Source organism: Tricharina praecox (genome assembly GCF_024521635.1).
Source record: "Tricharina praecox strain CBS 144465 chromosome Unknown BZA05scaffold_1, whole genome shotgun sequence".
Lineage (NCBI taxonomy): Eukaryota > Fungi > Ascomycota > Pezizomycetes > Pezizales > Pyronemataceae > Tricharina > Tricharina praecox.
Window position 1 is genome coordinate 3,169,984 of NW_026250403.1, and position 26,595 is coordinate 3,196,578.

General features: G+C 56.4%; 13 protein-coding genes across 13 annotated transcripts; 5 read left to right on the top strand and 8 right to left on the bottom strand.

Moving 5' to 3' along the window:
• Nucleotides 1–431: 431 nt before the first annotated feature.
• Nucleotides 432–2,030, bottom strand: BZA05DRAFT_383717 (Thiolase, N-terminal domain-containing protein). Its single transcript, XM_051482247.1, has 3 exons — nucleotides 1,884–2,030; nucleotides 1,738–1,820; nucleotides 432–1,686 (listed from the first exon to the last, which is right to left on the bottom strand). The coding sequence occupies exons 1-3, from the start codon at nucleotides 1,894–1,896 to the stop codon at nucleotides 523–525; spliced, it is 1,260 nt and encodes a 419-aa protein (XP_051344823.1). The 5' UTR covers nucleotides 1,897–2,030; the 3' UTR covers nucleotides 432–522.
• A 437-nt stretch (nucleotides 2,031–2,467) lies between these two features.
• On the bottom strand, nucleotides 2,468–4,047 carry BZA05DRAFT_428238 (uncharacterized protein; the record flags this gene model as incomplete). The annotated part of the gene is made up of 3 exons (XM_051486092.1): nucleotides 2,468–3,566; nucleotides 3,624–3,864; nucleotides 3,988–4,047. The coding sequence occupies 3 exons, from the start codon at nucleotides 4,045–4,047 to the stop codon at nucleotides 2,641–2,643; spliced, it is 1,227 nt and encodes a 408-aa protein (XP_051344824.1). The 3' UTR covers nucleotides 2,468–2,640.
• A 1,270-nt stretch (nucleotides 4,048–5,317) lies between these two features.
• On the top strand, nucleotides 5,318–6,230 carry BZA05DRAFT_470388 (uncharacterized protein). The gene is made up of 2 exons (XM_051487895.1): nucleotides 5,318–5,923; nucleotides 5,978–6,230. The coding sequence occupies exons 1-2, from the start codon at nucleotides 5,719–5,721 to the stop codon at nucleotides 6,142–6,144; spliced, it is 372 nt and encodes a 123-aa protein (XP_051344825.1). The 5' UTR covers nucleotides 5,318–5,718; the 3' UTR covers nucleotides 6,145–6,230.
• A 471-nt stretch (nucleotides 6,231–6,701) lies between these two features.
• Nucleotides 6,702–8,261, top strand: BZA05DRAFT_414924 (uncharacterized protein; the record flags this gene model as incomplete). Its single annotated transcript, XM_051485282.1, has 5 exons — nucleotides 6,702–6,978; nucleotides 7,048–7,237; nucleotides 7,335–7,381; nucleotides 7,519–8,018; nucleotides 8,088–8,261. The coding sequence occupies 5 exons, from the start codon at nucleotides 6,702–6,704 to the stop codon at nucleotides 8,259–8,261; spliced, it is 1,188 nt and encodes a 395-aa protein (XP_051344826.1).
• A 390-nt stretch (nucleotides 8,262–8,651) lies between these two features.
• Nucleotides 8,652–10,441, bottom strand: BZA05DRAFT_329349 (beta-lactamase/transpeptidase-like protein; the record flags this gene model as incomplete). The annotated part of the gene is made up of 3 exons (XM_051480486.1): nucleotides 8,652–9,456; nucleotides 9,512–9,770; nucleotides 9,835–10,441. 3 exons carry the CDS (start codon nucleotides 10,439–10,441, stop codon nucleotides 8,652–8,654), a joined length of 1,671 nt encoding a protein of 556 aa, XP_051344827.1.
• Nucleotides 10,442–12,517: 2,076 nt separating this feature from the next.
• On the top strand, nucleotides 12,518–15,287 carry BZA05DRAFT_346778 (FAD binding domain-containing protein). The gene is made up of 6 exons (XM_051481200.1): nucleotides 12,518–13,096; nucleotides 13,170–13,698; nucleotides 13,753–14,085; nucleotides 14,140–14,360; nucleotides 14,414–14,564; nucleotides 14,617–15,287. The coding sequence occupies exons 1-6, from the start codon at nucleotides 12,947–12,949 to the stop codon at nucleotides 15,180–15,182; spliced, it is 1,950 nt and encodes a 649-aa protein (XP_051344828.1). The 5' UTR covers nucleotides 12,518–12,946; the 3' UTR covers nucleotides 15,183–15,287.
• Nucleotides 15,288–15,660: 373 nt separating this feature from the next.
• Nucleotides 15,661–17,359, bottom strand: BZA05DRAFT_383727 (uncharacterized protein). The gene is made up of 3 exons (XM_051482248.1): nucleotides 16,547–17,359; nucleotides 16,096–16,483; nucleotides 15,661–16,036 (listed from the first exon to the last, which is right to left on the bottom strand). The coding sequence occupies exons 1-3, from the start codon at nucleotides 17,123–17,125 to the stop codon at nucleotides 15,864–15,866; spliced, it is 1,140 nt and encodes a 379-aa protein (XP_051344829.1). The 5' UTR covers nucleotides 17,126–17,359; the 3' UTR covers nucleotides 15,661–15,863.
• A 184-nt stretch (nucleotides 17,360–17,543) lies between these two features.
• Nucleotides 17,544–18,364, top strand: BZA05DRAFT_383728 (uncharacterized protein). The gene has a single exon (XM_051482249.1). It carries the CDS (start codon nucleotides 17,582–17,584, stop codon nucleotides 18,083–18,085), a length of 504 nt encoding a protein of 167 aa, XP_051344830.1. The 5' UTR covers nucleotides 17,544–17,581; the 3' UTR covers nucleotides 18,086–18,364.
• A 229-nt stretch (nucleotides 18,365–18,593) lies between these two features.
• On the bottom strand, nucleotides 18,594–20,800 carry BZA05DRAFT_451419 (uncharacterized protein). Its single transcript, XM_051487439.1, has 4 exons — nucleotides 20,277–20,800; nucleotides 19,968–20,217; nucleotides 19,449–19,912; nucleotides 18,594–19,392 (listed from the first exon to the last, which is right to left on the bottom strand). The coding sequence occupies exons 1-4, from the start codon at nucleotides 20,412–20,414 to the stop codon at nucleotides 18,946–18,948; spliced, it is 1,299 nt and encodes a 432-aa protein (XP_051344831.1). The 5' UTR covers nucleotides 20,415–20,800; the 3' UTR covers nucleotides 18,594–18,945.
• Nucleotides 20,801–21,101: 301 nt separating this feature from the next.
• Nucleotides 21,102–22,554, top strand: BZA05DRAFT_383733 (putative inositol monophosphatase). Its single transcript, XM_051482250.1, has 2 exons — nucleotides 21,102–21,326; nucleotides 21,401–22,554. Exons 1-2 carry the CDS (start codon nucleotides 21,140–21,142, stop codon nucleotides 22,216–22,218), a joined length of 1,005 nt encoding a protein of 334 aa, XP_051344832.1. The 5' UTR covers nucleotides 21,102–21,139; the 3' UTR covers nucleotides 22,219–22,554.
• Nucleotides 22,555–22,779: 225 nt separating this feature from the next.
• On the bottom strand, nucleotides 22,780–23,368 carry BZA05DRAFT_383735 (uncharacterized protein). The gene has a single exon (XM_051482251.1). It carries the CDS (start codon nucleotides 23,080–23,082, stop codon nucleotides 22,852–22,854), a length of 231 nt encoding a protein of 76 aa, XP_051344833.1. The 5' UTR covers nucleotides 23,083–23,368; the 3' UTR covers nucleotides 22,780–22,851.
• Nucleotides 23,148–25,090, bottom strand: BZA05DRAFT_24468 (fungal-specific transcription factor domain-containing protein). Its single transcript, XM_051479946.1, has 3 exons — nucleotides 24,865–25,090; nucleotides 23,794–24,811; nucleotides 23,148–23,742 (listed from the first exon to the last, which is right to left on the bottom strand). Exons 1-3 carry the CDS (start codon nucleotides 24,926–24,928, stop codon nucleotides 23,232–23,234), a joined length of 1,593 nt encoding a protein of 530 aa, XP_051344834.1. The 5' UTR covers nucleotides 24,929–25,090; the 3' UTR covers nucleotides 23,148–23,231.
• On the bottom strand, nucleotides 24,861–26,358 carry BZA05DRAFT_24480 (uncharacterized protein). Its single transcript, XM_051479948.1, has 3 exons — nucleotides 25,836–26,358; nucleotides 25,635–25,701; nucleotides 24,861–25,531 (listed from the first exon to the last, which is right to left on the bottom strand). Exons 1-3 carry the CDS (start codon nucleotides 26,046–26,048, stop codon nucleotides 25,059–25,061), a joined length of 753 nt encoding a protein of 250 aa, XP_051344835.1. The 5' UTR covers nucleotides 26,049–26,358; the 3' UTR covers nucleotides 24,861–25,058.
• Between the last annotated feature and the right edge of the window lie 237 nt (nucleotides 26,359–26,595).

Below are 26,595 nucleotides of genomic sequence, written 5' to 3' on the forward strand. Positions count from 1 at the left end.
CCTGAAGCCTGAAGGGGTTTTGGCTGTGAAATATCCCGTCAGGCTTGGTGTGAGCACGGTACGGTAACTATCGCACCTGGATGGAATGGTACATAAGGGAAGGGATATATCATATGTTTGAACTTTGAATGGGCATTGGAGAGGTACTGGAATACCAACCGAGATTACGATTTACGAGTGCCCTCTCCTCTGGTGGAGATGGGGACTCGGGAAGGAGTGGTGACGGGTACGGTTCCGTATGGACTCCTCGGTATTCTCCCATGTGTCCATGTATTTGTACTTGGCGAACGGGCGGCCTCGCAATTACAGCCGTGATGTCTTCACATAAAACGGTGGACGTCGGTGATACCATGTCTCCGCCGGACACGTACCACAAGTTGCCTCCAAGACCGAGGCATACCGTCTCACGATGGCTAGAAGAGAACATAAAATCCCGGTTCCAATATTGCACAAAACGACTAGCAAGAAGCACGCGCAACTATCATACAAGCAAGCAACGAAACAGCACCTCTCCGCTCCGCCCTAGTACTCGGCAACCCACAGCGCCGCCATTCCCATTCCCGTGCCGATGCACATACTGGTGAGCCCAATCTTCCCCCCGGTGCGCTTCAGCTCCGTCAACAATGTGCTGACCTGCCGGGCGCCCGTGCACCCCAACGGGTGACCGAAGGCGATGGCACCGCCCTTGGGGTTGATCTTCTTCTGGTCGAGGCCGAGCTCGTTAGCGCACCACAGACACTGCGACGCAAACGCCTCGTTGATCTCGAAGATGTCGACGTCGTCCTTGCTGATTCCGGTCTTCTCGAAGACCTTTGGGATGGAGGCCCAGGGGCCGATACCCATGAGCAGGGGCTCGACACCGGCGACAGCCGCCGTCACAAACTTGCCGACGATCTTCTGTCCGAGCTTTTCTGCGGTGGAGCGCTTCATCAGGAGCACGGCGGCGGCGCCGTCCGAGATCTGCGACGCGTTGCCAGCATGGATCGAGCCGTCCTTCGCGAACGCGGGGCGGATCTTTCCGAGCGCCTCAGCGGTCATGCCAGGTCGCACGCCATCATCCTTCGCGACGGTGATGCGGGACTTCTCGCCGGTCTTGGGGTCCTCAAAGTCGACCTCGAGCGGCCAGATCTCGTCGTTGAACAGCCCGGCCTTCTGCGCCGCCTCGGCCTTCTGATAGCTCGCGGCCGCAAACGCGTCCTGGTCCTTCCGCGCCACGCCCCGGTCCTTCGCCATCTTCTCCGACAGCACGCCCATCGGCACTTTACAATCCTTTGCCAGCTGCACGCCGTTCAGCAGCTCAGAGAACTCCGACACCGCGTTGGGGCCGTAGTTATTGCTCATGCTCTCGACGCCGGCGCCGATGCCCACGTCAATAACCCCCGCCATAATCGCCCCCGCAATATCCACACACGCCTGCAGCCCGGACGAGCACTGGCGATTCGTCGTCTTCACGGCAGTCGACACAGGGAACCCGGCGACAAGCGCGGCAGCACGGAACTCTGTCGCGCCGGCGCCGGGGGCAAGCACGTTGCCCACGCTGATGTCCTCGACCACCGCGGGGTCGATCCCCGATTTTTGGATTATCCCCTTGAACACGCCCGTGAGCAGGTCCGCCGCTTGCGTGTCCTTGAACCCGCCACGGCCGCCCTTGGTCAAAGCCGTGCGCAGCGTGCAGGTCACCACGATCTGGGGGGTGTTAGTACGCACGCGCGTATACTGGTGGGGGGGAAAACGTACGTCATCGGGGTTCTTCTGGAGTAGCCGGTCGCGTGGTGTGCTGCCTGAGAGCTGCGAGGTCAGGTTGGAGAGGCGGGCGGTGGCTAAGAGCAGCGAGTCAGTGGCCGTCTAGCCCTCATCGAGTCCATCGCCCAGTCAGCACTTACCGCTAGACATCATGTATTTCGAGTATTTCGAGAGTTCTAGTTAAGAATGAAGCAAGTAATCGAGTCGATTCAAGGTGAGATGAAGCGATAAAAAACTTTCTGCAAGCTGGGGGGGGGCAAGAGCAGGTCTTAAGGACAAGTCGTGGTGAGGCTGGCAATGAGCGCCGCCGCCGGCGCATGTGTGATCGGCCTGGTGAAACGTCACGCAAGCATGTGAACGAATGGCAGGTGCCTCGGCCTCGGCCGGACTCACGTGATCCTGGTCCCAGCCATACAGAATCCACGGCTGTGATCTTCTGATCGATGTCAGACTACTGCCTCGGGCCGGGATGCTCGGAGGCTGGGAGCTTGGGAGCCTGTGTGATGTGATGATAAATAATCGTGCCGACAGATTAGAGTAAACTACAGGATAGAGTTCGAGTATCGACGCGTAAAGTGGAGGCCGGATACGGGCACTTGGCGGAACCCAGCAATGCGCGCGCGAAATCGAACCGTCGGCCCCGGACGCTGATATAGCTCTCGCCGCGACACCCGTGTTGTTTGACAGGAGCTCACTTGGCTTTCACATGTAGGTTATCCCACTAGACACATAACTCCGAACACGCTACTGTCATGGTATTAGCTGACTGGGTAGGTAGAAAGCAAATACAGACGATGCTCAAGACATGCTTTAGGTACAGATTGATTCATTTCGCCAGTCAAAACAGGTATCTACGGCAACAAAACATAAACCAGAGAACACTCAACCCCAACACGTCTAATCCCGTCTACTGAGACTATCTTCATCATCATCGTCCCTGTCTTTCTTCTTCTTTTCGCTGTCATCCTGCAGCACCTTCTTCACGCCCTCGTCACCAAGCTCGTCCTTCGACTCGTCCCACTCGACATCGTACTCCGAAGCTACGGCTTTGATCTCCTTCCTCAGCGCCTTCCCCTGATCCACCAGGTCCTCCCACCGCTCAATGTCGAATCCCTTTTGCGCGTACAGCTTCATCTGCCGCTTGCTGACCGTGATGTGCAGCACGCTGCGGTAGCTGACCTCTCGATTGTGATACAGGAACCACAAGTAACCCGAGATGACCGTAGTGAGCCCGGCCAAATACGTAACCGGCTCCATGACCTCCCAACCCCACGAAGTATAAAACGTCGCGAACCAGACAGCGCCCCACCACGTAATCAGTCCTCCAAACCCTGCCATGGCGACATGCTGCGCGCCCCGATGAGCAAGTCTATCGCACTCCTCCTTCAGATCGCTGTACCGCCGGATCTCTCCGGAAACCGCGCGCAGCCGCTGCCGCAAATACCGCGTCCGGTCGCGGAACGACGGAACCTTGACGCTGATCTGCTCGCCGCTCTCGATCTCGATCACGAATTCCTTGCGCTTGCTGGCGTCGCGCACGAAGTCGCCGACTTCCGTGGCCGCGGACCATCGCACCATTTGCGCGTCGTCGCTGGCGTCGGGATTGTACGCCCGAAAGGTGATGTCCGGAGGGCGGGTTATGCCGCTCTTCTCGAGAGGTGGGATTTCGGCTTGGATCAAGCGTTCCATGTACGATAGTGGTTGGCTCGGATGGATCAGCAGGGCCAATGGCTCGTCTGTTGCCGACGATGTGGGATCCGTGTTCTGTGGGCGCAGTGGGAGTAGGATCTTCAGGAGCCGGGAGGGCGTGGAAACAAGCTCTCCTGTAGATATATCGCATCAGCACCAACTCCCTCCGCAACGACAATGCGACGACATACCGCGACGCCCGGGCAAGATAAGATCGCGGTGCTGATAAGACGGTGGCTTATTATCACTATCTCTATGCCACGAGACCGACTGCGCTCTTGCCAAACTTTCCACGCTATTCTTCCCGGTCAACTCCGCTTCCGCCTCCTGCTTCCCCTCCTCTTCCTTGAGCCGTTCCTTCTCACTCTTTTCCCCGCCAGTAACGGGGCCGAACTCGCCGCGCCGCGCGGAAAATACCGAAAAGCATCTTGACTGCGGGCGGAAGGAAAGCGCACTCCGGCCATGAAGAAGAAGACGCAGCGGCTTTAAGGTTTGCTGTGTGTCGCGTGGGATGCTTATCTGCGAGTGACGTGCCGGGACGCCCGTGAAGCGCACAAGGCCGTTTTGTAGGGGTTTCGAACATATCGAGCGTGAAAGAGTGGCCCGCGTCGCCATTGGGACCGAGGGATTGTAGAGAGAGAAATAGTGAATGAGCAAACGTGGGGAAATGCTGAAGAGAGGGGGTGTTGGGAGACAGTAAACAATGGCCAAGGACTCGGGTATGACGTCGGCGGCTCAACTGCAGGATGGTGGGTACTGGTCGTTGCAACAACGTGGAGCTACCGGTATTTGATCTGACAGGACACGGGGACGTGATTCAGCACCTATGCACATACCGGTATTTCCGTAGGATTGGAAGCGGATAGACTCGATAGCAATGACTGGCCGCGCGCGCTCCAATGTGCTGTACTATGCTATGTATACTCGTACATACGCTGCTCCGAATCACCCCGGAAGTACAATCTTTCAAGTGATAACTAATTCCGGGCCCCGGAGATCGGAGCTGCGAACCGATCTCGCGCAGTCTCTGGTTCGTGCGGTAGCGCGGAACATCTCCCGGCGGAAATCCACTGGGCTAGGCGAAACGGAGGTTTAGAGTACCGGTATGGTCTTGGAACGCTCTGATCCGAGAGTACGAAGGGATCGATCGGGAATGTAAATTTGAGAAAGAAAAAAAGCTCGATAATGAGCTGGAGCTGAATGATCAGTTGGGAGGCAGGTATTTGGGTCTCTCACTGATTCTGGTTCGATCGATCGAAGGCAGGCCCGAATGTGTCCAGAATCCATTAAATCTTGGAGGGCCGGTCGTGTTACGGCGTCCACCTTTAGTATCATGGTAACTATTTCTTGATCTCCAATTGGGACGCTGTAGAGTGAAACTCCGGGGTGAATTCATATGGTTGGGCCTCCGGAAGGGTCTGGGTGGCGAGGGATCGGGCGATGTCTCTGGGGCCAATATCAACTGCCAGTCGGCCCGGCGGAGTACAACGGATCGCTACGGGTCAATAAGAAAGCCCGACTAGCTATTCGGACGTCGAAACAACCGGCCAGCTTGCCACGTAAAGGAGCCGACAGCCCGGCTTTTTGAGCTAGTTGTTGAGACCACCTCCAGCATTCCACAGAGCTCCCGCAGTTTCGTCTACGGTCCGAGCCGCGCGAACGCCTCAAAGATTTCGAATACAGATGGATCCGCGGGTCTTCTTCCAACGGAACACGCTAGAATAGTTGCTCCTGCGGTGTCGCTAGTCTGTTCTAACCTATCATGTAAAAGGTGATGGATTCATCTCAATCGCTGCGTACGCTCGTGAAATTTAGCCAGCCGATCGTTGTACTCAGTACAATACCGGTACGGTACTGAGAAGTTACAAAGATCTTGGGAAATCCCATCGATTGGACCGGCGAAAACGTGCGGTTCTTCCCAACGCAGCCCGGAGCCACCTAACGTCACGATGATTCTAGCCGTATATAGATCTCCACTACCTCCACGCCGTGGCATCCGCCCCACAATTTAATTGGCATGGAGAAGGCTGCTCAGCTGCAACACACGACGTCGTCCATGTACCGCGGTGTTGATCGTCAGCCTCCTCCGTCACTTCTCCGTAGCTGCTGACGTCACGACGTCATCACTCGTTCTCACGCGGCCATTGATCTGGCTCGATATAAGAGCTCTCTAAAAATCCTCTTTCTTCGCAACAAACATCAAACACCTCTTCAGCTCTCATCAGTGCACCTCGTAAAGCACCCGTTCATCCATCCATCCACAACCTCACCCGCAGTACAAGAAACATGTCGAACCCCCGCGAGCGCGCAGCCGAAGACGCCTACGAGGCCGAAAACGACGAGTACGCCGGCGACGAGGTCAAGAGCGACCGGAGCTATGCCGGCGGCGACCAGCGGAAGACAGGTGGTCCGCAGGTGGTCGCCGACGAGGACGCCGATCTGGGGGCCGACGCTGTGCCCGGCAGCGAGACGAATAGTGATGCGCAGTTGAGTAAGTGATCGACCGATGTGGGAGATGTTGGGGATTGACGCTGATCGGGTGTAGGGCGCGATGAGAAGGAGGCTATCGATACTAGTAATATCCTGCCTGGTGCGGAGAAGGGGATTCAGACGAGGGGTGTGAGGAAGAATTATAAGGAGCCCGGTGATGAGGAGGGATTGCCCGGTAGGGGAGATACGGGGAGCAGCAGTTTGAGGACGGGAACTATTTGAGTGCTGTACTGTGGTTGTGGGGAAACAGGCGAAGAGTCGCGTTGTCCGAGAATAGTCAAATCTATGGTTCTCCATACAATGTGTTCAATACATGGGATCCAGAGTGTCCCGGCGAGGTAAACGATAGCCGGAGGCTTTGATGGCTTTCAGTCTACATCCTTCAGCGAGGCATGTGACGTAGACATGATGTGTCAGTCAAGTGACATCGTACAAACACCTCTTCTATTATCTTATTCAGGTGCGCGTGCGAATGCCCCGAAGATCACCGCATGCTTCCGTAAAACTTTTAAGTCTCGGATTGAAGTCCTCGAGTGATCCTATCAATCTCCACAATTCGCCGGGGACCGGTATTGAATGGTCAAGAAGAAGTCACCAACCTGCTGGCTCCATTGACCACGAACAACGTACGAGGGTCTTATGTTTCGTCCCATACCACCAAACAAACGGCCTGGAGCAGAGCAAACGGCCCTTATCCCCCTATATACCGGCGTCCCTTGTCCACCTTCGCATCCCTCCCTCGAACACACCAGCATGCACGCCCATCAAGTTGAACCAGCATGGACCCGCGATTCCGCCTACCACCTTATCCCGTGATGCGCACGCAGGTGGCAAACCCACTGCTTCCGCGGCTACCGGAGCAGTTCAAGTTGCAACCGCAAACGGCATTTTACCGGTCGATGCCGGCCGTCTTGAGAACAGTGTTTATGATGTGCTTTGGCCGCGACGGCGCGGAGGATGGGCGCCCGGATCAAAGAAACATGTTGAGGCTGGAGTATGCGAAGGCGCTGGTGGAGCCAGCGGAGACTCCGCAGATGCGAGTGCGAAATGGCGAAGGTAATGGAGGTGGGGATAGGATGCAGGTGCGGGAAATTATGCCGCTGCGGTTAACTGATCCGCTACAAGGTTTGCGCGCGAGCACGGCGCTAAGAGCGAAGGATGGAGATGGAATGGACGACCTCGGCGGTGGCGGGAGTTCTGCTTCCATTGGAGAGAGGAATTTCCCCGGAAACTTAGCTGAAGCCGAAACCGATGCCAATGCTACTGCCCGCTCGGGAACCGCCCCTGCGCTACGGCTCGTCCGCGAGAAGATCCGGTACCGGAGGCTGAATCGACGACTGGGGTGGTTCCGGAGGACGATGGATTTTTGGGTGCCTCTAGTCCCCCGTCGGGGCGTACTACTGGGAGTGGAGTCGAGAGGAAGTTATCGAGGATGGAGAACTGCAGACCAAGAAGAGGAGTACGAAGAACCGGATCTCCCTCTAGTCCCCCGTCGGGGCGTACTACTAGGAGTGGAGTCGAGAGGGGGTTTTCGAGGATGGATAACTGCAGACCAAGATGAATATGAAAAACCGGATCGAGGATGGAAAACTGCAGACCAAGAAGAGGAGTACGAAGAACCGGATCTCCTTCTAGTCCCCCGTCGGGGCGTACTACTGGGAGTGGAGTCGAGCGGAAGTTATCGAGGATGGAAAACTGCAGACCAAGAAGAAGAATACGAAGAACCGGATCTCCACCCGGCCTACACTCTCCGGAACGCACCGCAACCGAAAGTCCCCTCTCCACCGGAATCAGTAAACTGTTACAGTCCTACTGAAAGCGGTTATATTCGGCCGCCGTCGCGACCAGCCATCAAGCCAGCGACTATCATAAAGCTCGATTTGCTGGTGAGCGCGGTGAAGCAGGCGAGCAACAAGCTGCCGACCGGAAGCCCGCTGTTTCCAAAGATGTTTCAACTGCGGACACAGGTGGTTGCGTTCCAGGATCTGGTGGAATACGGGAGGGGCGCTGTTCCTGCGGTACCGAAGAGGATACAGGCGTTTTTGAAGCGGTTGGAAGAGATTGAGGAGGAGCTTCGAGTTGATACGGAGGAAGAAGTATCAGGAGACGGAGATGAGTGCTTAGATTTTTATTCTGATGGGTATGCTGCTTTGTTCAGGCCCTAGATTGAAATATTCCATCGGAACAAGCAAACCCCAATGCCCAAGCGGAGGGACCTGCACCCAAAGCAGAAAGTCGTGTCACGTGATGGCTGCTACCGAGCGATATCCAGTGCTCCACCCGTCTTGCCAAAAACCATCACCACCCCCGGTGGGTGGCTTGGAACCCCCAAGAGCTAAGTCTTTCGCCCGGGCTTGAGCCCCGAGCTTTCCCTCAACTCCCCTCGCCGATTGCATGGCCTAAGTAGTAAACCACTAGACCACGCGGGTTTTTTTTCCGTGCTGGAAACATGAATTCGATGCTTATAAAGTACGACAGACAAGCACTACAATTGATGGTCGAGGAGAGAGAGAGAGTGAGTGAGAGGAGAGTTGTGTAGGTTTCATTGAATCCACATTTACTTCGTATGAAACTGAAGGACAGACTTGGTGCTACAATGAGTGATCTCGGACAAAAAAAAACAGAAATAAAATAAAAGTACGCGGATAACCATAGCTACTAATATCGCACCGAAGTACGCCCCCGCACCGCCGCACCGCCGCAGTAAAATCCGTCGTGGTCCCACTCACTCACTCCTTCTTCATCACCACCCCCAGCACGGGGAACTCGAGAGACTCCACCGTGCCGTTCCTCTTCGTGACCACCAACCTATCCGCCTGCTGTCCATTATACAGCAGCCTTCCGGGCTGTCCCCAGCTGGCACAATCGGAGGCAAAAACGCCCTCGCTTTCCAGCTCCGGCCTAGGCAGGCCCGGAGTCTCAAAAAGCACCCTCCAAACCTCCTCCTCGGTATCCCCGTCGACAGTCACCAGTTCCGACGGATAGAGCCTAAAAGTCGTGTTGCTCCCAGGAGAATTCGAGAGCGCCAAGAGGTCGACGCCCCTGCTCAGCCATTTCTCGACGAGCAATCCGTTACCGCCCTCGCCCATCACGAGCTGGATGGAGCTGTTGCCGGCCGAGAAGTTCCCAGTGTAACCTGTGTCCACGACCTCCAGCCTCGTAGCCTCGTCGACGGCGGGGAAGACGCTCGCGAGCAGCGCCTCGGCCAGGACGTAGGGCGCCATGCTCACCAGGTCGCCATCGCCGACAAAAATGGCGAAACCAATGTCCGAAGATGGGATCAGTGAGAAGATCGAACTGTACCCGGGTAGCGCGCCGTCTTTGTTGTAGAGGTCGACGATCCGGATTGGAGAGAGCTTGGAGGTCCGCGTGATCTCCCATGGAAAGCCGACGGCACTGTTGATCTCCGAGCCGAAGGTCACAGGTTGCAGCCATTCGTTGATGGTGGCCTGCGGCAGGAGGTCGGAGTCGGAGGACAGGATGGCGCGGAGGAGAATGGCCATGTCGTGGGCGGTTGAGTAGGCTCCTCCGCCGCTAGAATAGGCGTTAGATGCATGAAATCGTTGGGTTCAGGGAAGGGATATCTCACGGATTGTTTGCGCCAAGGTCCGTTGACCAGAGAGCGTCAGGGCTCGGAGGGATCACCATATCTCCCTCGCTAATGGGACTGAATGTGGTGCGGTTCATCCCCATGGGCGCTGTCAGGTGTTTACGCATAGCGTCTTCAAACGACAGGCCGGTGACGTTACGGACCACATATCCCAGCAGTGCGAAGGCGATATTGGAATATGCCGGCTTCGAGTGCAAAGGGAATATCGCATGAGAGTTCGACAGACCCTCAACGACCACTGCACCACACCGTATCAATACCGTATCTAATCGCCATCGCAGGGGGAGGGAGGAGAAACATACACTCCTCAGTACACGGCTCTGGTCGCAGCCCAGCCACTCCACACAGGGAGTATGAATCTGGGTCCTGCGGCGCAAATCCAAACTGCTCATACTGTTTTTCCGCCACGTAATCCTCCAAGAAGCCGTAGTTGGCTTGCACGCCGGACATATGACTTCCTAGATCCCTCAAGGTGACACGGTCCCACTCGATGGTTCCATTGCCCTCGTTGAGTCCAGGAAGGTACTTCGTAATCTTGTCTCCAAGGTCAAGGTTCAGCCGGAGCAGCAGTAGGTCCGTGAACACCTTGCTGACGGATCCGATGCGGTACTGCGAGCTGGCGTTGACCGAGTGCGTACCGTTGGTGGTCGTCTCTGCTGTGTGGTGGTACTCCCACAGCTGGTTGTGGGCGTCGTTGAGGACGATGGAGAACGAGGTTATGTTCACTTGGAAGCCCGGGTCGATGTCGCCCGCTACGGCAGAGTCCAAGGTGGCGGTCAAGTTCTTGAGGGCCGTAGAGAGGATCGAAGACCGAACTAAGTCCTTTGGCTGCGGGAGAGTAGGCCCGGGAAGGGGACAAGCTATGACCGCGGTGATTACCAGCGGGAGAAGTTGGAAAAGGTTGCGCATTGTTACGAGTGCTTTGTTCTTGAGTTCTGTTGGCACCGGATCGTAGTGGAGTTACTGTCCTGGTTTCTGGGAGCAAGAGCTCAGTTTATAGAAGCCCGAATTGAATACGTAGATGAGAATGGGACACTCGTACAGACGGCGATGTCAAAAGCAATACGCAAGCCCATGACGAGCCCAGCTTTGCATAGACGTGATTTCCAATGGCAATGCGAGTTGGCAGGACGTACTTGCCAATGGCATTGCGAGTGGAAAGCACGTAGCATACGAGAATTCCATTAGGATAACTCGCAATTACGAACACTGGAGTAACATTGGGCCGACCTGGTGTGCCATCGCCGCAACAGAATATGGTTTGCATCGTGTAGTTAGCCTGGGGCTGAAAATCACGGCGGCGGTCCCCGCGGCTTTGGCCGTTTCTGTGCATCTGCCGTCGACAGCAAGAAAAGAAAGTTACATAACTCAAAATTTATTTTCTGCAGCTCTGTGGTATAGGTACCGTACGCGTATGACCGGCGACCAAGTAGTTGGCTGCTTTGGGACGATTCCCATGACTTCAACAGGCAGAACGCCTTGCTCCGCCTCTAGGAAAGGAAGCCATCGAGCCTCATCAAATTTTCTGAAGCGTATATGGTCGATGCCTAGTACGCTCACTCGGAACGGAGACGCAAATATGGTGGAGTGTATCGGCTGCTGCGCCTCGCATGAAGGTTGTGGGTACGAGGAGCCCAGCGGGGCATTTCGAAGGCAACCTGCCGATCTTTGGTTTCGCCTTGCAGGGTGACTATCCCGTGTCACGTGCGAGCCAACGAGCACATGGCGTCAAACTTTGGATGCCCGGAGATGTTGGCACGAATCAGGTTCCGCGGCGGCGGTCGAGACCCAATGCTGTCGGAGGTGAGGAACCTTCGGCCGCACCTCCGTCTGTATACAAAGAGAGATCTCGCCGCCGATGACATCGTTGCTGTATCGAATGGATCATCTCTTCCGTCTACCCAAATATGTTCCAACACATAGTTACGAGGAGGCTGAAAAAGAGATACCCTGTGCGCGGCGCCCACGTCGACCGCATCGGTGCTACGTAAGAGCATTATTTCGTACGCCGCGAGAGCATCATGGCGATGGCTCGTGGGAAGAATGTTATCCGATGCGATCTGATAAGGGTGGCGCAAGCTAGCTAGAATGAGACTGAAGAGGGAACCCAACGAAGTGGGTTCATCGTGAGCAATAAGAGGAACTCCTATGTATGAACCACGAGAGCTAGAAAAGATAACCATCTTTCACCCCATCTTTCACGAGTACGATCTTCACGTACACCACATTATGAATTCTGCTACTTACTAACGAAAGGATCAGGCTCGAATCGATTACATAACTAGAGTAGGTACTCTCCGAAACCAGACACAGACCAAAGCGCAGAACTCCATCTAACAAATCCTCGAGATGCGATTGTCTGCAAGTTTTATGTGGCGTAAGGAGTTATGTAGGTGGGGTTGACAGTCGATCACTTACGGAATGTTCCCCGTGACGAAGCTGGCAGCGGAGCGGTGCACGGAATGGAGCCGGACGATCCCTGCAGCCTTGGGCGTCTGCGCGACCAAAGTGGTGGCCATTAGAGTAGTGGACCCCGTGCCACCGGCCCCACATCCGACGAGGGTCGCGATTCTCGACGAATTCGTAGGTGAGGGCGTCGGCGAGTCGGTGCGAAGGGGAGTCCATATTGTCCTCGCTTTAGTATGTAGTCGGTGGGATAGATACCGGTCGCGGCTCGCGAGACCAGAGTCGATGCATGATAGCTTCAAAAATGAGGCAGGAATGAAGGCCTCGACCACCTTTGCTATTTCCAGAATCTCATGATCCGACAAATGGTTACAATCAATCCCACATGTTCGACTGCTCGACTGATGGCAGCACTCCGGTTGGAGGAAGAAATAGTGTCCGGTGCATTCGCCTTGATTGTCCATTTCGAATCCTTATCAATCCCGGACCTTCTGTAAACGAAGTGAAAGAATGTCAGCGTACGTCAGTTGAAGGAGTAGAGATGCACCGGGGAAGCACATCGGCGGGCCATGCCGAGGTCGTGGCTGGCTGGCCCCGTTGGAGCCGCAGCAGCCGGTTGGCCTTGCCTTCCCCGCAATGCGTGTCCAGGTTCCGTCGCTAATGCCCCACAGCTCCGTCAGAGAAGCTGGGCATCGAGAACCTGCATCGATACGTGCGAAGCGGTGCCGAAGTGCAACGCCCTTGCAGATGGCATCCATGGCATTCCGCACCACGGTCCTACCGGCCGAATCTGGTTCTACGTGGCCGAGGTCAGGTCGCATCCCCGCGGCTTTTCTCCGGCCCCGACGCGTGGGGAGGGAAGGGAATCGCGTCTCCGTGAAAGAGCTGGCCGCCTTATTTATCAGGCCTGGGCCCGCTGGGTTCCCAGTCTAATATAGGTTGTCCTTCAGTGCACTTCGTCGCATCCCACGATAACCAAAGTACCAGCATCCAAATAGATATCCGAATATGCCTGTCTTCACCGAGGAGTCGTCGCCAGAGATGCTGCAGCGTGCGGCCGGACTCAAGAAACCGCCGCTACCCCGTGTCTCGTCGCCAGCACCTGTGAATGTAGACCGGACGGCGGACGGCGCGAAGCATGAGGTGGTGATCATCGGTGTATGTACCAATCCCCTTAGCAGGACTCAGGAGTAATTCACGGAGCTTGTTGGACTGATATTCTTCTGAACAGACCGGACCGGCGGGAATCATGCTCTCACTGATGCTAGCCCGATATGGCGTCTCCTGCCTGCCCGTCGAGAAGGTCACCTCGATGATCATTCCCGGGCAAGCCGACGGTCTCCAGCCGCGCACACTCGAAGTCCTGCGCACGCTCGGCCTTTCGGAGGAGGTCTTCTCTCAGGGCTTCCCGAACCACCGCATGGCGTTCTGGAACCCCGGTGGTCCCGGCGAACCCCGTATCGTCCGAACTGCGGTCACCGACGATGTCACCGTTCCTACACGGTACCCGCACAAGGTCTTGCTCGCTGCCGGCAGAGTCGTCAACATCCTCGAAAGACAGATGAACAAGTACGGCAACGAGGTGGAGAGAGGGACCGAGTTCTTGAAGTATGAGTTTGTTGGCGGAGAATTTCCCGTCAGGGTGTTCTTGCGGGATGTGGTGACTGGGCGGGAGTACTCGGTGTTTACCAAGTACCTCGTGGGAGCGGATGGAGCACACTCGAAAGTCCGCGAGCAGATGGGCGTAAAGCTGCAAGGAGGTAAGGAGTCGCCCGGCCATTCCAGCCAGTACCAAAACAACTGACTCCGTACAGAGAGTACCGATTACATCTGGGGTGTTGTCGATGCCGTATTAAAAACCGACTTCCCGGACATTCGGAAGCGCTGCGCCATTCACTCGGATGCCGCATCCATCATGGCTATCCCAAGAGAAATGATCGAAGACCAGCAGTACATGACCCGCCTCTACACGCAGCTCGAAGACGTCGTCGACGCCACATCGACCGTCGCAAACGCTGCGAGTGAGCAAGAGGCGAAGGCCCGGGCAAGAGAGCGGCGGCAACGTGTGACACTCCCGCGGATCTTGGATCAGGTGAAGAAAACAATGGCGCCGTACGATGTTGAGGTTGTCAAGGTGGATTGGTGGGGTACATTATTTCTCGCTCTTCCACGATTTGCGTCCCATGCTGACAGGTGGATAGCCGCATACCAGATCGGCCAGCGTGTAGCAACTAAATTTGCTGTGCAAGACAGCGAAGGCGCTGATCGAGTGTTCATCATGGGAGATGCTTGCCATACCCACAGCCCTAAAGCTGGCCAGGGAATGAACGTCAGCATGATGGACGCATTCAACCTTGGTTGGAAGCTTGCTTTCGAGCTGTTGGGCCTCGCTCCTAAGGGCTCACTTCTGCCCACCTACGAGGTTAGCATTCTAAACCCCCCATCTACCTTCCTCATATTAACAGACGGCCGCAGTTCGAACGAAGAGATATCGCAGAGCAGCTGATTGCTTTTGACAATGCATTCGCTTCCAAGTTCTCCCAGAAGATGGGAGACGACGGTCTTTCGCACGAGGACTTCTTCAAGGTCTTCCACACCGGCTGTGGATTCACCAGTGGATGCGGCAGTACGGTGATCCCCATGCACAATAGGATGCGCTAAGCTAACACCCTTTGCAGTCGAGTATGAGCAGAGCAGCCTTGTCGAAAAGACCCTCGTAAAGGCCCTGGACAACAGCCTCAACCCGGACTTTGGCCTCCTCCGGTCGGGCCGAAGACTGATTAACATCCCGGTGCGGCGCTTCTCAGACGACGCACCGTGCGAGTTCCACGACGTCCTCCCGGCGTCCGGGCACTACGTCGTTCTCGTGCTGCTTCCCAAGTTGTTCAAAGACCCGCGCGTGCAGCAGCAGCTCACCTACCTCACGAGCACGCTCCCGCAGAAGTTTGCGCGCGGCATCCTCGAGCCGTTCATCATCCACCCGCTGCGCTCCAACGACGACGTGGAGTGGAACATGTTCCCCAAGGCGCTGAAAGAAGACTGGGAGTGGAACCTTCTCGGCGACGTCAGCGGACAGGGATACGAGACGTTCGGCGTCGACAGGGACGCCGGTGTCGTCGCGGTTCTCCGTCCCGACGGCGTGCTCGGCGGCGTGTGGGATATTGACGAGTTGGCGCCCAAGCGCAGGGTCGAGAGCTATCTCGCGGCCAATCTGTCCGCCCGTGGTACGAAGTCGCTGTTGTAAACGGGAGGGGAGTGCGTCGTCTGGTTGTTTTTGTAGATTTTTTCTGCTGCATGGGTTGGGGCTATCGTTTTTGCTGTTTTTATACATACCAAGTACTTTTACATACCTGCGTTCGTTCGCGTGCATTGTCTACATATGTGAGGGTCATCGTCCCCGACCCTATGTACGGCCTGGCATGCCGTCGGAACCACTTCACATGCCTCTGTCCGCGGTCGATCCCCTGGGATGTGCCAAGCCGATAAGCGAGATGGGCAGGAGACACTGGACCATGGCCATGGGATTCGTAATGAATGGGAGAAGCTCGAGGAGAGGGATGTGGAGGTGAGGGTTGAGGACCTGCATGGTGGACTGGCTATGGGTGGACTGGCTACGGGTGGACGGCTCCGACGTGAATGGCCGCATGTGATATTGGAATACCCCATACATCTGGAGCTTCAACCCGCATATTCAAGCACAGTCAATTACGAGAGAGAGTGAACCCGTTCAAAACGAAATCATGTCTTATTGCCTACCATTCCATCCCACTACCACGCTGATATCTCAAAGTGCCTACCTAATTTGAAGCAAAGAAACCTGCAAAGAAAAAGAAAACAAACAAACAACTCCAATGCAAACCGAACCCCAGATCGTGAATTCATATCCCGCATCAAACGAAAACAACAGACGATTATCAAATCAAGTCTAGTACTTGCTTCCACCCTGAAGATCCTGTTCAGTACCGCTCACTCTGGCTGCCGCAGATGCCTCCCCTTCGGCCTCTGCCAGTGTGGCCGCGGCGACGCGGTCCTTCTCCTCATTTTCCAACCGCACTTCCTTTCCGCGCTTGTAGAAATACCACAACACGAGCAGGACCACTATGATGACCATTAGCACATTTCCGTAACACCGCCTCTTCCCAAGAGGGAAAACATACCGAACAACCCCATACTCAACGCAGCATTAGCACCCAAAATCATCGGGAACCGTAGCTTGAGAATGTTGACGACGCCTTTGAGCAAGCTCATCAGCGCGCCCGGTTGCGTCACGAGCGCCTTGAATCCGCCCTCCGTCGCCAAAGCAGGCGAGGCGGCCGCAGCGGCCTGGAGAAGCTCGGGCTTCAGCTTCGTGGGAAGTGTCTTGATCAGTTTCTGTAGGAACGATGGGAGTCCCGTGAAGGTCTCCTCGAGTTGCGTGGAGCTGGTGTCGAGGAGTGATGTCAGATCGCCGTACGCTGTGGGTGCTCCGTTGCCAATGTCTTTGAGAATCTGTGTGAACTGGCCGAGGAGGATTTTGGTTTCTTTCGAGAGGGCGATTGCCTGGCCCTATTGATTGCGTTTTGTGTTAGAACTTGCCCGAGTGGAGTAAAAAAGAGCAGGAAGTATTACCTCTTCAGCGGTGAGATTCAGCTGCTCCAGTGCGTCAGTGAGCTCATCCTCGGGACGCTTGTACTTCTTCTTCTCCAACTCCTTCGCCTCCTTCAGCCTCCTCTTCTCCTCCTTCTTCTCCTCCTTCTTCGCCGCCTCCTCAGCCGCCTTCTCGGCCGCCTTCTTGCGATGCTGCACCGCCGCCGAGGAGACCGTGCGCTTCAAGCCGTCCCAGCGCGCAGTAATCACGCCCATCAACTCTTCCGTCTTGGGACCCTTAGTTTTCTCCCCGGCCTTAGCTTCCGGCTCAACCACCACAGGCTCAGCAGGCGTAGCAGTCTCAACGGGCGTCGTCGTTCCCGACGTCTCCCCAGACCCTGGGAAGATCACATTGGGCTCGTCCGCCTTCTCGAGCTCCGCGGCAAGGAACGTTTCGTCGGCGGGCGAGAGCGCGGGTGATTTCGTGTCGTCGCTCTGTGCCTCTTCGGTCGATGCCGCCGCCGCGGGGGCAGAGGTCGCTGCCGCGGGGACGGGAGTCTCTGGAGCTTTTCCCTTGTCCTTTGAGACGTTCGGTTTGAAGGTTTTGATGTAGGAGAGCATGGTTGTCGAGCTGTATGGGGCAGTTGTGTGAATTGAAGGAATGGAGAGGATAAGGTAGTGGGGGGAACGATCAAGCTTAATTAACTGTTCGGTTAGCGAAGGGGCTATGTATAATTTTGGTTTGACTTTGGCTTTGGTGTAGCCACTGGCCAGGCCAAGCTGGAGCAGCCGCCATGCCTGCCCTACGTCATTGTGGCGGAGGTCCCACGCGTGTGCTGAAACTTGATTTGCGGTTGGTTAGATGCCAACAGGCGCTGCGAGGTTTGGCGTGTTTCAGTAGTCTGGCGTCAGTTTCACGTGCAATTCTGTTCATATTTTTAGGCTGTGTGACCGAATGGCGAGTGCTAAGCTGTGATTGGACATGTTGTGTCTCCCTGCAGCTACCTATCCCATTGTCCCAGCCCATACCCATTGACCACAGCCAATAACCACATTTATCATCACCAACACACCTCAATGGCAACTTCCGCAGCCGTCGCCTCCTTCCCCACCCCGGCAGAGCACCATCTTACCGCCTTCTACCCACACTTCCTCACGCTCACTGCATTGATCTACCTCCTTGGTCCCTCAGCCGCCAGCATCACTCTAATCCTCTCGATCACGCTTATCACCGGCTGCCTGATCCTCCGTCCACAAGCATTCCCGCCCTCGCACTCAGCCGCGGTCGTTGCCGCCGCCTCTTCCGATATGCGCACCACGCAGGAGGTCCGAGCTTTCTACTACGGCTACATCAAGGGCTTCGAGGACGGGAAGCGAGACGGGGACACGGGTGTAGCTGTAGCTGCAGCGGTGGATGACGTCGACGATGTGGATGCGAGGAGTGAGCGCACTGTTGGCACCACTGCTACAAGGCCGAAGAGTGCGAGAGGCGGCATCTGTGGCCCCGCCGTCATGTGGAAGGATCGCCCGGCGTTCTCGGCGAGTACGGGGTCCAGTCGACCTGCGAGTGTGCTCGGTTGACGGTTGGGGAACGAGGGGAGGAGGAATGCGAGGAATGGGATGAGGAGAGGGAGGGTGGGCATGGCTAGCGGTGAGGTGGGAGTGGGCTTGGATGGGACGGTTGAGCTTTGGCTTGAGGGATGCTGCTGCGAAGGGGAGGACGACGAGACGCTTGATCCAGTGGACATTGTGGGTGAGCCGGACCGCAGTTGAAGGACAAGCGGTTGAGTTTTTTGTGCTCCCATTGTGAGGTTGAACTGGGCGTAGCAGTGGTCATTGAGGATGGAGTTCGGTGTGTGGGTTGTTTTGAGTAAAGAAACTATAATAAAACTGAATTTCCCTCAAGCAAGTTTGGTATCCTTTGAGTGACATTTCCTCAATGTCCACGAGAAATGAACATTAACATATCCCATTCAGCTTGTCTGCCAGTAAGCTTACCTACTCAGTAACCCTCAACTTTCCCGTAGACATAATAATGGGTGAGATCCTGTGATTCCTGACGTTGCGTGGAAAAACACTTTCTGATTTCCACCCTGATACGACTCTAGCTGTGATTGAGCCTTCTTCATCCAAACAGTGACCTCAATGTCTATCCCACAGCATTGATCCGATGCCGAAGAGACAATCCACCATAAAGCTCTAGACGAAACGACAATGTATCCAGGTAACCAACTTCGAAATTTTGAACCCAACCAAGTCCATTCCATGTCCATTCATCCTAAACTCCACGCGATATATACAGTACAAAAAAAAATCCAAATCCGAGCACAAACATATCCCCCGCCATTTTACAATCTACTCAACACCGACCTCCTGACTGCCGCGCACATCCGCAAGTCAAACCGCTGATCCACCATTTGCACATCCGCACAGCAGCGAGTTTACTCACCTCGCTTGTACTCCTCCGCGAGGACCTCCCAGGCCTTCTCGGCCTCGCCAAACGCATCGTACGCGAACAGGAACTTCTGGAACACTGGGTCTCTCCACCTGTTTGGGAAGCCCTCGGTGGGGTTGTCCTCAAGCATGATGCGGTCGCGCTCCTGCTGCTTGGCGCCGTCAGGCAGGTGGAAGACGTTCTGCAGGTCGGTGGAGCCCTGCACCACCGCGGTGGTGCGCGCCTTGCGCAGCCGCTCGTATGAGTCCAGCAGCGGCCGAAGGTTGTCCTTGTCCGCGGCGGTGACGTGTGCCAGGAGCCCGCCGAGAACGCCGCCGTCCTCGACGGCTTGTGCGGCGCCTTGCGCGAGGTAGGGGAGTGTCGCGTGGCAGGCGTCGCCGAGCAGGCAGAATTTGCCCTCGGGGTGCACCCAGGAGTCCATCTCCTTGGAGTTCTGTGGCGTTGTTAGGGAGTGCGCTTTCGCTGGTGGCAGGATGGAATGGAACGTACCTGCAGCTTCCACTTGAACGTCTTCTGCACAAGCTCCAGCAGCTTCTGCAGCCTGATGTCCCAGGTAGCGAAGATATCCCTCAGCTCCTGGAGGTCGGCATCCTGCTGCGCCATACCCTCGGGCAGGTTGTCGGGGCACACGAGGACAATGTTGTACAACTCGCCTCCCTTGAGCAGGTAGCAGACCGCGTGCGCACCAGGGCCCATCCAGTAGTTGATGACGGGCACCTCCGTCAACTGCGCCAAATCCGGGTCCTTCTTCATGTCGGACGCCTTGACGAGAATGCGGTACGCAAGATCGCCCGTGTTGTGCGGCGGGTCCGCGTGCCCGACGTACAGCTCGCGGCACTTGCTCTTGAGCCCGTCCGCGGCAACGACGAGGTCGCAAGTCATAGTCACGCCGGTGGCGAGCGTAACGCTCGGGGCCGAGAAGTCGATCTCGTTGACATGGGCGTTGAGCACAACTATGTCACCCATTAACACAACCCCACCAAAAATCCACAACAAATCATCACATACCCTTAACACCAATCTCCTCCGCCCGCTTGATCATGACGTTGTGGAAGTCGGCACGGTGAATGTGCAGGTAGGGGGCCTTGTACGTCTCCTCGCAGTACGGCAGCATGGGCTGACGGTTGAGCTCGGGGCCCTTATACGAGCGCATGACGAACGCATGCGGGAGCACCGACAGCCGGCGGATCTCCTCGCCGATGCCGAAGCGCTCCAGGATGCGCGCCGAGTTGGGCGGGATCTGGATTCCGGCTCCGACCTGTTGTGCAGGAGATTGTCAGCACGGTGGGCGGTTGATTCTGGGGCGGGATAGGTTACCTCGCCGAGTGCCGGTGCTTGCTCGCAGACCGTGACTTGGTGCCCGGACTGGCGGATTGCGATTGCCGCGGCCAGACCGCCGAGGCCGGCGCCGACGACGATGACGTGCAGGGGGTTCTCCATGATGGGGGCAGACATTGTTGGCGGGGAGAGGATGTAGGTGCGGGTGAAGACTGTGGGGACGGATCTTCTGATCACTGAGGAACCGAGCAGGCGGAAGGGCAGACGTGGACCGGGAATGGCTGGCGAGGGCGATGCTTTACTGCTCGTATGATATGTAGGTAGGGAGTTGCTTGCTTGCACTTTGCTGTCTCTATTTCCTGGGAGAGTGTCACAAGGGGCCGATATGTTATATACGAGAGGGACGTGGAATATATAATTCCATAAATCCGGGGAACGACCGCAACCTTGCGCGTCACTCGCGTTGGTACCTCATGGCGTCTGTAGCTGCAGCCGGGACATTTACAACTTCAGCCACTCCCCAGGGACTTCTGGCATCGGCATGCGGGGGCGGAGAGGAGGACCTTGGTGGGGCAACTTGTTGCACCTACCGGGACCGAGGCAAAAAGCGCGGGCCAATCCCTCTTCACGTGACCTGTTCGGAAAAACTCACTATGAAAGTGATATGATTGGTGGAAAATTTATCCCCACCCCGCGAAACGCACTGGCTCTGCGGATAGAGGAAGCGTTCCCGAGAAAGATAACTTAGATAGGATGATAAGATAAGATAAGGTTTCTCGGCTTGCGGCGGCGAGCCGATCCGCGTGTAAGCGGCTACTGGCAAGACCCTGACGTATAATCGCGATGCTAAGGGTGTGCGTCACCCCGCAAGACGTGCTAGTTATCGGTCGCGCTCACGAACAATGGCGGACAGCAACGACGACCTCAACATCGATGAGCTCTACGCCTTTGCGATTGACCTCTCCAAACGGGCGGGGCAGCTCCTGGTCGCGGCGACCGAGCAGCGTCGAGCAGCGCAGAACAACAACCATGTTATCTCCTCCACGCAGAAGCTGAACTCGGTCGATTTAGTCACGGAGACAGACGAGCGTTCGTTACCCATCATCACCTTCATCAACTCCCATCCCGCACTCGCATGCTGACCATCGTCTACACCACTACAGAGCTCGAGAGCTTCATCAAATCCGCGATCGAAACCGCCTACCCCACGCACGCCTTCGTCGGCGAGGAGAGCTACTCCAAAGGTTCCTCGCGCGAGTACCTGATCACCCCCGACTCTCCACCAACATGGTGCATCGACCCGCTCGACGGCACCGTGAACTACGTGCACATGTTCCCCCTGGTGTGCATCAGCATCGCGTTGATCCACCGCGGCGAGCCCATCGTCGGCGTGATCAACGCGCCGTTCGCACACTCCCTCTTCTCCGGCGCCGTTGGTCTCGGCGCGTGGCTGAACGAGACCACCTCACTACCTCTTCTCCAGCCACCACCACCACTACCCGCCAACGCCCCGCGCGGCTGCATCTTCTCCTGCGAGTGGGGAAAAGACCGACGGGACGTGCCCGAAGGGAACCTGTACCGCAAGTCTGAGAGCTTCCTGAACATGGCCGCGGAGTTCGGTGGGAGGGGCGGTAAGGGCGGGATGGTGCACGGCGTGCGGTCTTTGGGGAGCGCAGCGCTGGACCTGGCATACACCGCCACCGGCGCCTTCGATATCTGGTGGGAGGGCGGCTGCTGGGAGTGGGATGTCGCCGCGGGAATATGCATCCTGCGCGAGGCCGGTGGGTTAGTGACGAATGGCGCGCCCCCCGAGGATGGCAGTGAGGATGTGGGAGACGTGAGGCTGGGCGGGAGGAGGTACCTTGGTATTCGTGCCGCGGGCGAGACCGAACTGGAGAGTGCGAGGGACGCACAGCTGCGCGTCGTGCGCGAGGTGTGGCGGCGCGTGGTCCCGCTGGATTACTCCAGGCCGGGAGGCTAGACGGCGGGCCCACGACAGAGACGGAGATGGAGACGGACGGCCGGAACGGAATGGTTCCGGAAGTTTGTGTAGACGGATTTTCTTTTCCTTTGCTTTTCTTTTGCGTTGGTGTGTTTTGTGATTACCTAGAGACTTTTTACTTTGCTTTAGCTGTGACGCTCCCTTTCGATACTTTTTTCAATCTACTGTTCCCTAGATACCTGGAATTATACTCTACTTTCCACTCTACTTTATCCAGCGCTTCTGATATGGCCAACTGGCCTGTCATCCGATCCCGGCGCGGGTGGGTATGTAGTAGGTGGTGTTAGTTATCGCGTGGAATGCAGCCGATGTGACCATGTGGAGCCATTTCCTAGTCGGAATGGACTGACATGTCGTGACAGCGCCTGATCGCCAACGGGCAGCGGGCAGCAGCCAGCCCAGGCTAATAGCGACGGACATTCATCCCACCACTCACACACACGCGTATATCATCGCAACTACACCATCAGCATCATCAAACGATTAGAATTCCGCAGCTTTCATAAATACAAATGCACCACCCGTCCCCCGTCCCCCGTCCCCCGTCCCCCCCGCCGACGTATACATACAAACATACATACAACCGAGCAGCCAGCCAGTCCATCCCTAAAGTTACACGCCAAAGGCAAAAACAAAAACAAAAACGAATATATAACAAACAAACAAAAGCCGAAGAAGAAAAATCGAAGCAAAATCGAAGAAGACTCCCCCCGCAGATCCGCAGATACAGCCATCCAACCTTTTTCCTCCGCCTCCCACCTCCCCCCCTCTCACGCCTCGACCGATACCGCGCCCCAATACGCAAGCAAACGCCCCCATAAATAATACAAACAAAATCCCCATATTTAGGAAAAAGACATAAACTCCACCAATCGTTTGTTTCTCCCTCACGGATATAAAACCCGCCGTCGAGTCGAGTCGCTCCGGAGTCTCGTGGACCTACCGGCTGACGACATCTGGTCCCACCAGAATCAACACGCCCCGACGAACTATCAATTGCCATCCCCACCTACTACTATCCTCCCGGTCCCACCACCGCCACCGCCGCCGCCTCCTCCTCCTCCTCCCATCCACCTACTATCATCTACCCGTTGTTCCTCCATCAACGGCGCTCCACCGTCGAAGCCGCCCTCCCTCTCCGCCATCTCGGCTAGCATACTCAGTAGCGGATCACGTTCCTGCTCGATGATGTTCATATCCTGGACACCTCCATCGTCACCGCCGCTGCCACCGCCGCCCACCGCATCCGGCTGCATATGCTGGAAACCCTGACCAAAGTCTTCGTACTCGAAGCCGGCGTGGCTGGTGAAATTGGCGACCGAGAGGAACTGCAAGTCCTGCGGTGTGGTGGGCGAGAACGGGTATTCCTCTATATATTGCTGCTGCTGTGACCGCTGCTGCTGCTGCTGCTGCTGCTGCTGTTGTTGGTGCAAAAGAGATGGTACCGGGTTGTACCCAATAGTGTTCTGCTGCGACTTCATCGCGGGAATGCCCAGGAATGATCTGGTCACCGGTTAGCCCTGGGGACACCACAGCTAGGAGAGGGATGGTTACAAGTCGGTGTCGTCCTCCGTGGCATCGAAGAATGGAACATGGCAAGCCTCGAAGCCTCCGCCCTGCGCAGCATAGCGGTCATAAAAGTCATCGAGGTGAAAGACGCTGGCCGGCCGCCTGTCCGGAAAATAGGACGACACCAGCTTCTCGTGGCAGTGGTACAGCTTCTTGAGGATGAAGAGCTGCTGCCGCATACAAGCCCAGAACCCCGTTAGCGCTCGGACCTGCGTTAACACCGTAACTAAGTTTTCCCGGCACCGACGGAACGCTTCCGATCCCTTGTAGAAGACGCCGTGTACGAGCACGCTAGCAGCGGTCGAGAGACAGAAACCGGCAAAGGCGGGCCATTCGATGGCGGGTGTCATTCCGGCGACGGAGATCAGGTCGACAAGCGCGTTCGCATGCTGGAAACAGACTTTCGTCGCTTCCATCTGCCAGGCTTGTTGTGTGCCGTTGCCGTCCAGCTCGGCGAGGTCGATCGGGAGGAAGTTGCGGTACATCAGACAATGGATCACGTGCCAGACGCTGCGGGCGAGAAAGAGGCTGGTCGCGTCGGGAGTCGGGGGAACGCCTTCCCGGAGGTCACGCGAAGAAGCCCATGTGTTGAGTTCGTTGCGGATACGCGAGAGATTCGAAGATGCATGCCATGGGAAATGGGAGTCTCCCTTCACACCGCCGGACTGTGTGTACCGTATCGTTCGGCCCAGGATACGCACCACATCCACGAGAAGATTACTGTTAGAGATCTGCGTACCAAATCCCACGCCAGTTTCGGAGAAGAACGGCGAGTCCGAAGGTATCCCGCGGCGGAACGAGTCCTCGGTGCACGGAAGACGTAGGTATATCGAGCGATCGGAGAAGCAGGGTGGGCGCACGGAACCGCAAACAGTGAAACGGTCCATGAGATAGCATGTCCAGAAGACACGGCGGCGGACTTCTTGCTCGAGATGCGAGGAGGGATGCGTAGACGGAAGTTCCCGGTGGAGGTCGAGCGCGAGGGTCATTCGAATCGCGGAGCCTGATTGATGTCAGTATGCCGCCACATGCTATGGGGAAGAGTGGAGAACATGCCCATCTGCATGAAGCTCTTCTTGCCGTATCCCATAGCGTAGTATGTCATCGACAGCAGCAACATTGACTGTAGATTCTCGAGCGTTGGCTCATCAGAATCCACCTCTCTCCTTGCGCTCGCCGCGAATTCCTCACTGTATTCTTGCGCCGACTTTATACCCAGTTCGTGGATCGGTGTATATCTATAAACGTTATCATCGAAATATTCCCCCCCTCTCTGTCGCACCCCCGAACCCAACCCACCTCACGGAAACGGCGCATAGCGTATTGAGAATATGATGTGGCACCCTTCCCTCAGCCCACTGCTGACGGAACAGGCCCTCGTGAAACAGTGTGTAGGGTTTCCCATTGACGCGCTCAAAGAAGACGTCGACGAGCCGTCGTATTAATCGTTCATCCGGTGAAGTGGCCGGAGGTCCTGTGATGACTATGTGTGCTGACGGAGTTATGCTCGCTGAGGGCGATGGTCCCGAGCCTTCCGGTGAAGATGTCGCTGGCCGTTTCCTCGATGCCACACTGCTAGTATTGCTATTGTCCGCGCCTGGCGAATCGCGCGTTGGGCCACCTGTAGTTTCCGTGTCGCCCAGCCGCTTCTCCAATCCGTCGATGCGCTTCAGCAGTTCCTCGAGCACTTCTGTTTTCGGCCCACGTTTCTTGGGCACCGCGTCTACCGGTCTCAGCTCCCTCGATCGCTTTCTTCGTACCCGGGAATGCGGGGGGAATGGGATGGGATATGATGGGATGGGACGGGATGGGATGGATGGTAGTACCATAGATGCACTCGCAGCGAAAAACGTCGCAGGCGTTGCATGACGGCCGGGTTCTTGAACATTTGATCTGTATGCGCGGGTGTAACGATGTCAGCAGGCCGTTGTCCGGTATTTCGCTGCATTTCTCAGCGGTGTGCACTTTCGGAAATGGATGACGGCATCTGTGGCTTGCGCGTTCTGGCTGGTCCGGTTCCGACTGACCTTGCGTTTACGACAGCTCTTGCAGTTCATGTTTTCGCGCGCCTCGCTCGTGTATCGCCGTGCAGCGGGAAGCTTGGAGATCGGGAGCGTGCCAGCCGGTTGCTGCTGCTGCGACTGCTGCGACTGCTGCTGCGACTGCTGTTGCGACTGGGGCTGCAGCGATGGCTCCTGGGTTACAGAGCTGCCGCTGGCGGCAGTGGATGGCCGCGACATGACGGACGGTATCTTGACGATCGTTTCGACGAGAGGTCGTAGACGTCTGTGCTATTGAGCCTTTTCTTCGTGACTGTGACTGTGTCGTGATTCGTCGCGGCTCTTTGAAGCCAAAGCTCGTCAAGTTGACCACCGTGAACCGGAGAACAAGGTTACGGTGCAATATGAAAACCTCGGGTACGCCCTAGTTTCCCGGATATAGAGTGGGAAGGCAGCAATTGCGACAGTCGCGAGCGTGCAGAGTATACGATGCGAGCAAGATATAGTTATATTGAAACCACGAGGTTCGTTCTGCTGCACGGCGGTGTAGTACCGGATGCTGTGCGGCGTGCGTACGTACGTGCTGTAGCACTGTAGGTATGGGTTGTTGTGTAGCGGGACGACGTCGGGATAGGGTACCGGTATAGCGAACCGGAGTTGTGGTTGGGTCGTCTGAACGTCCGTTCGGTGTGGGGAAGATGAAGTCGATCGCTGGGGCTGGGGTTGGGGGGGGCTATCGGTGGTGTTGTGGGTGAGGGTGTCGGGAAGAGTGTGGTTGGGGGAAGTG

What these genes read in the sequence shown, in the direction of transcription:
- BZA05DRAFT_383717 (XM_051482247.1), bottom strand. An exon ending in TCCAGAAGAACCCCGATGAC is followed by an intron (nt 1,687 to 1,737) that starts GTACGTTTTCCC and finishes AACACCCCCCAG; the next exon opens with ATCGTGGTGACCTGCACGCT.
- BZA05DRAFT_470388 (XM_051487895.1), top strand. Translation starts at nt 5,719, where the DNA reads ATGTCGAACCCCCGCGAGCGCGCAGCCGAAGACGCCTACGAGGCCGAA. An exon ending in GAATAGTGATGCGCAGTTGA is followed by an intron (nt 5,924 to 5,977) that starts GTAAGTGATCGA and finishes GATCGGGTGTAG; the next exon opens with GGCGCGATGAGAAGGAGGCT.
- BZA05DRAFT_346778 (XM_051481200.1), top strand. Translation starts at nt 12,947, where the DNA reads ATGCCTGTCTTCACCGAGGAGTCGTCGCCAGAGATGCTGCAGCGTGCG. An exon ending in TGTCAAGGTGGATTGGTGGG is followed by an intron (nt 14,086 to 14,139) that starts GTACATTATTTC and finishes ACAGGTGGATAG; the next exon opens with CCGCATACCAGATCGGCCAG. An exon ending in ATTCACCAGTGGATGCGGCA is followed by an intron (nt 14,565 to 14,616) that starts GTACGGTGATCC and finishes CACCCTTTGCAG; the next exon opens with TCGAGTATGAGCAGAGCAGC.
- BZA05DRAFT_383727 (XM_051482248.1), bottom strand. Translation starts at nt 17,125, where the DNA reads ATGCTCTCCTACATCAAAACCTTCAAACCGAACGTCTCAAAGGACAAG. An exon ending in TGAATCTCACCGCTGAAGAG is followed by an intron (nt 16,484 to 16,546) that starts GTAATACTTCCT and finishes CGCAATCAATAG; the next exon opens with GGCCAGGCAATCGCCCTCTC. An exon ending in GTTGAGTATGGGGTTGTTCG is followed by an intron (nt 16,037 to 16,095) that starts GTATGTTTTCCC and finishes TGGTCATCATAG; the next exon opens with TGGTCCTGCTCGTGTTGTGG.
- BZA05DRAFT_383728 (XM_051482249.1), top strand. Translation starts at nt 17,582, where the DNA reads ATGGCAACTTCCGCAGCCGTCGCCTCCTTCCCCACCCCGGCAGAGCAC.
- BZA05DRAFT_451419 (XM_051487439.1), bottom strand. Translation starts at nt 20,414, where the DNA reads ATGTCTGCCCCCATCATGGAGAACCCCCTGCACGTCATCGTCGTCGGC. An exon ending in GGAGGAGATTGGTGTTAAGG is followed by an intron (nt 19,913 to 19,967) that starts GTATGTGATGAT and finishes TGGGTGACATAG; the next exon opens with TTGTGCTCAACGCCCATGTC. An exon ending in CGTTCAAGTGGAAGCTGCAG is followed by an intron (nt 19,393 to 19,448) that starts GTACGTTCCATT and finishes ACAACGCCACAG; the next exon opens with AACTCCAAGGAGATGGACTC.
- BZA05DRAFT_383733 (XM_051482250.1), top strand. Translation starts at nt 21,140, where the DNA reads ATGGCGGACAGCAACGACGACCTCAACATCGATGAGCTCTACGCCTTT. An exon ending in AGTCACGGAGACAGACGAGC is followed by an intron (nt 21,327 to 21,400) that starts GTTCGTTACCCA and finishes ACACCACTACAG; the next exon opens with AGCTCGAGAGCTTCATCAAA.
- BZA05DRAFT_383735 (XM_051482251.1), bottom strand. Translation starts at nt 23,082, where the DNA reads ATGGGGATTTTGTTTGTATTATTTATGGGGGCGTTTGCTTGCGTATTG.
- BZA05DRAFT_24468 (XM_051479946.1), bottom strand. Translation starts at nt 24,928, where the DNA reads ATGTTGCTGCTGTCGATGACATACTACGCTATGGGATACGGCAAGAAG. An exon ending in GAAGAGCTTCATGCAGATGG is followed by an intron (nt 24,812 to 24,864) that starts GCATGTTCTCCA and finishes GACATCAATCAG; the next exon opens with GCTCCGCGATTCGAATGACC. An exon ending in ACGGAGGACGACACCGACTT is followed by an intron (nt 23,743 to 23,793) that starts GTAACCATCCCT and finishes ACCGGTGACCAG; the next exon opens with ATCATTCCTGGGCATTCCCG.
- BZA05DRAFT_24480 (XM_051479948.1), bottom strand. Translation starts at nt 26,048, where the DNA reads ATGTCGCGGCCATCCACTGCCGCCAGCGGCAGCTCTGTAACCCAGGAG. An exon ending in AGAGCTGTCGTAAACGCAAG is followed by an intron (nt 25,702 to 25,835) that starts GTCAGTCGGAAC and finishes CCGCGCATACAG; the next exon opens with ATCAAATGTTCAAGAACCCG. An exon ending in TCGCTGCGAGTGCATCTATG is followed by an intron (nt 25,532 to 25,634) that starts GTACTACCATCC and finishes TGAGACCGGTAG; the next exon opens with ACGCGGTGCCCAAGAAACGT.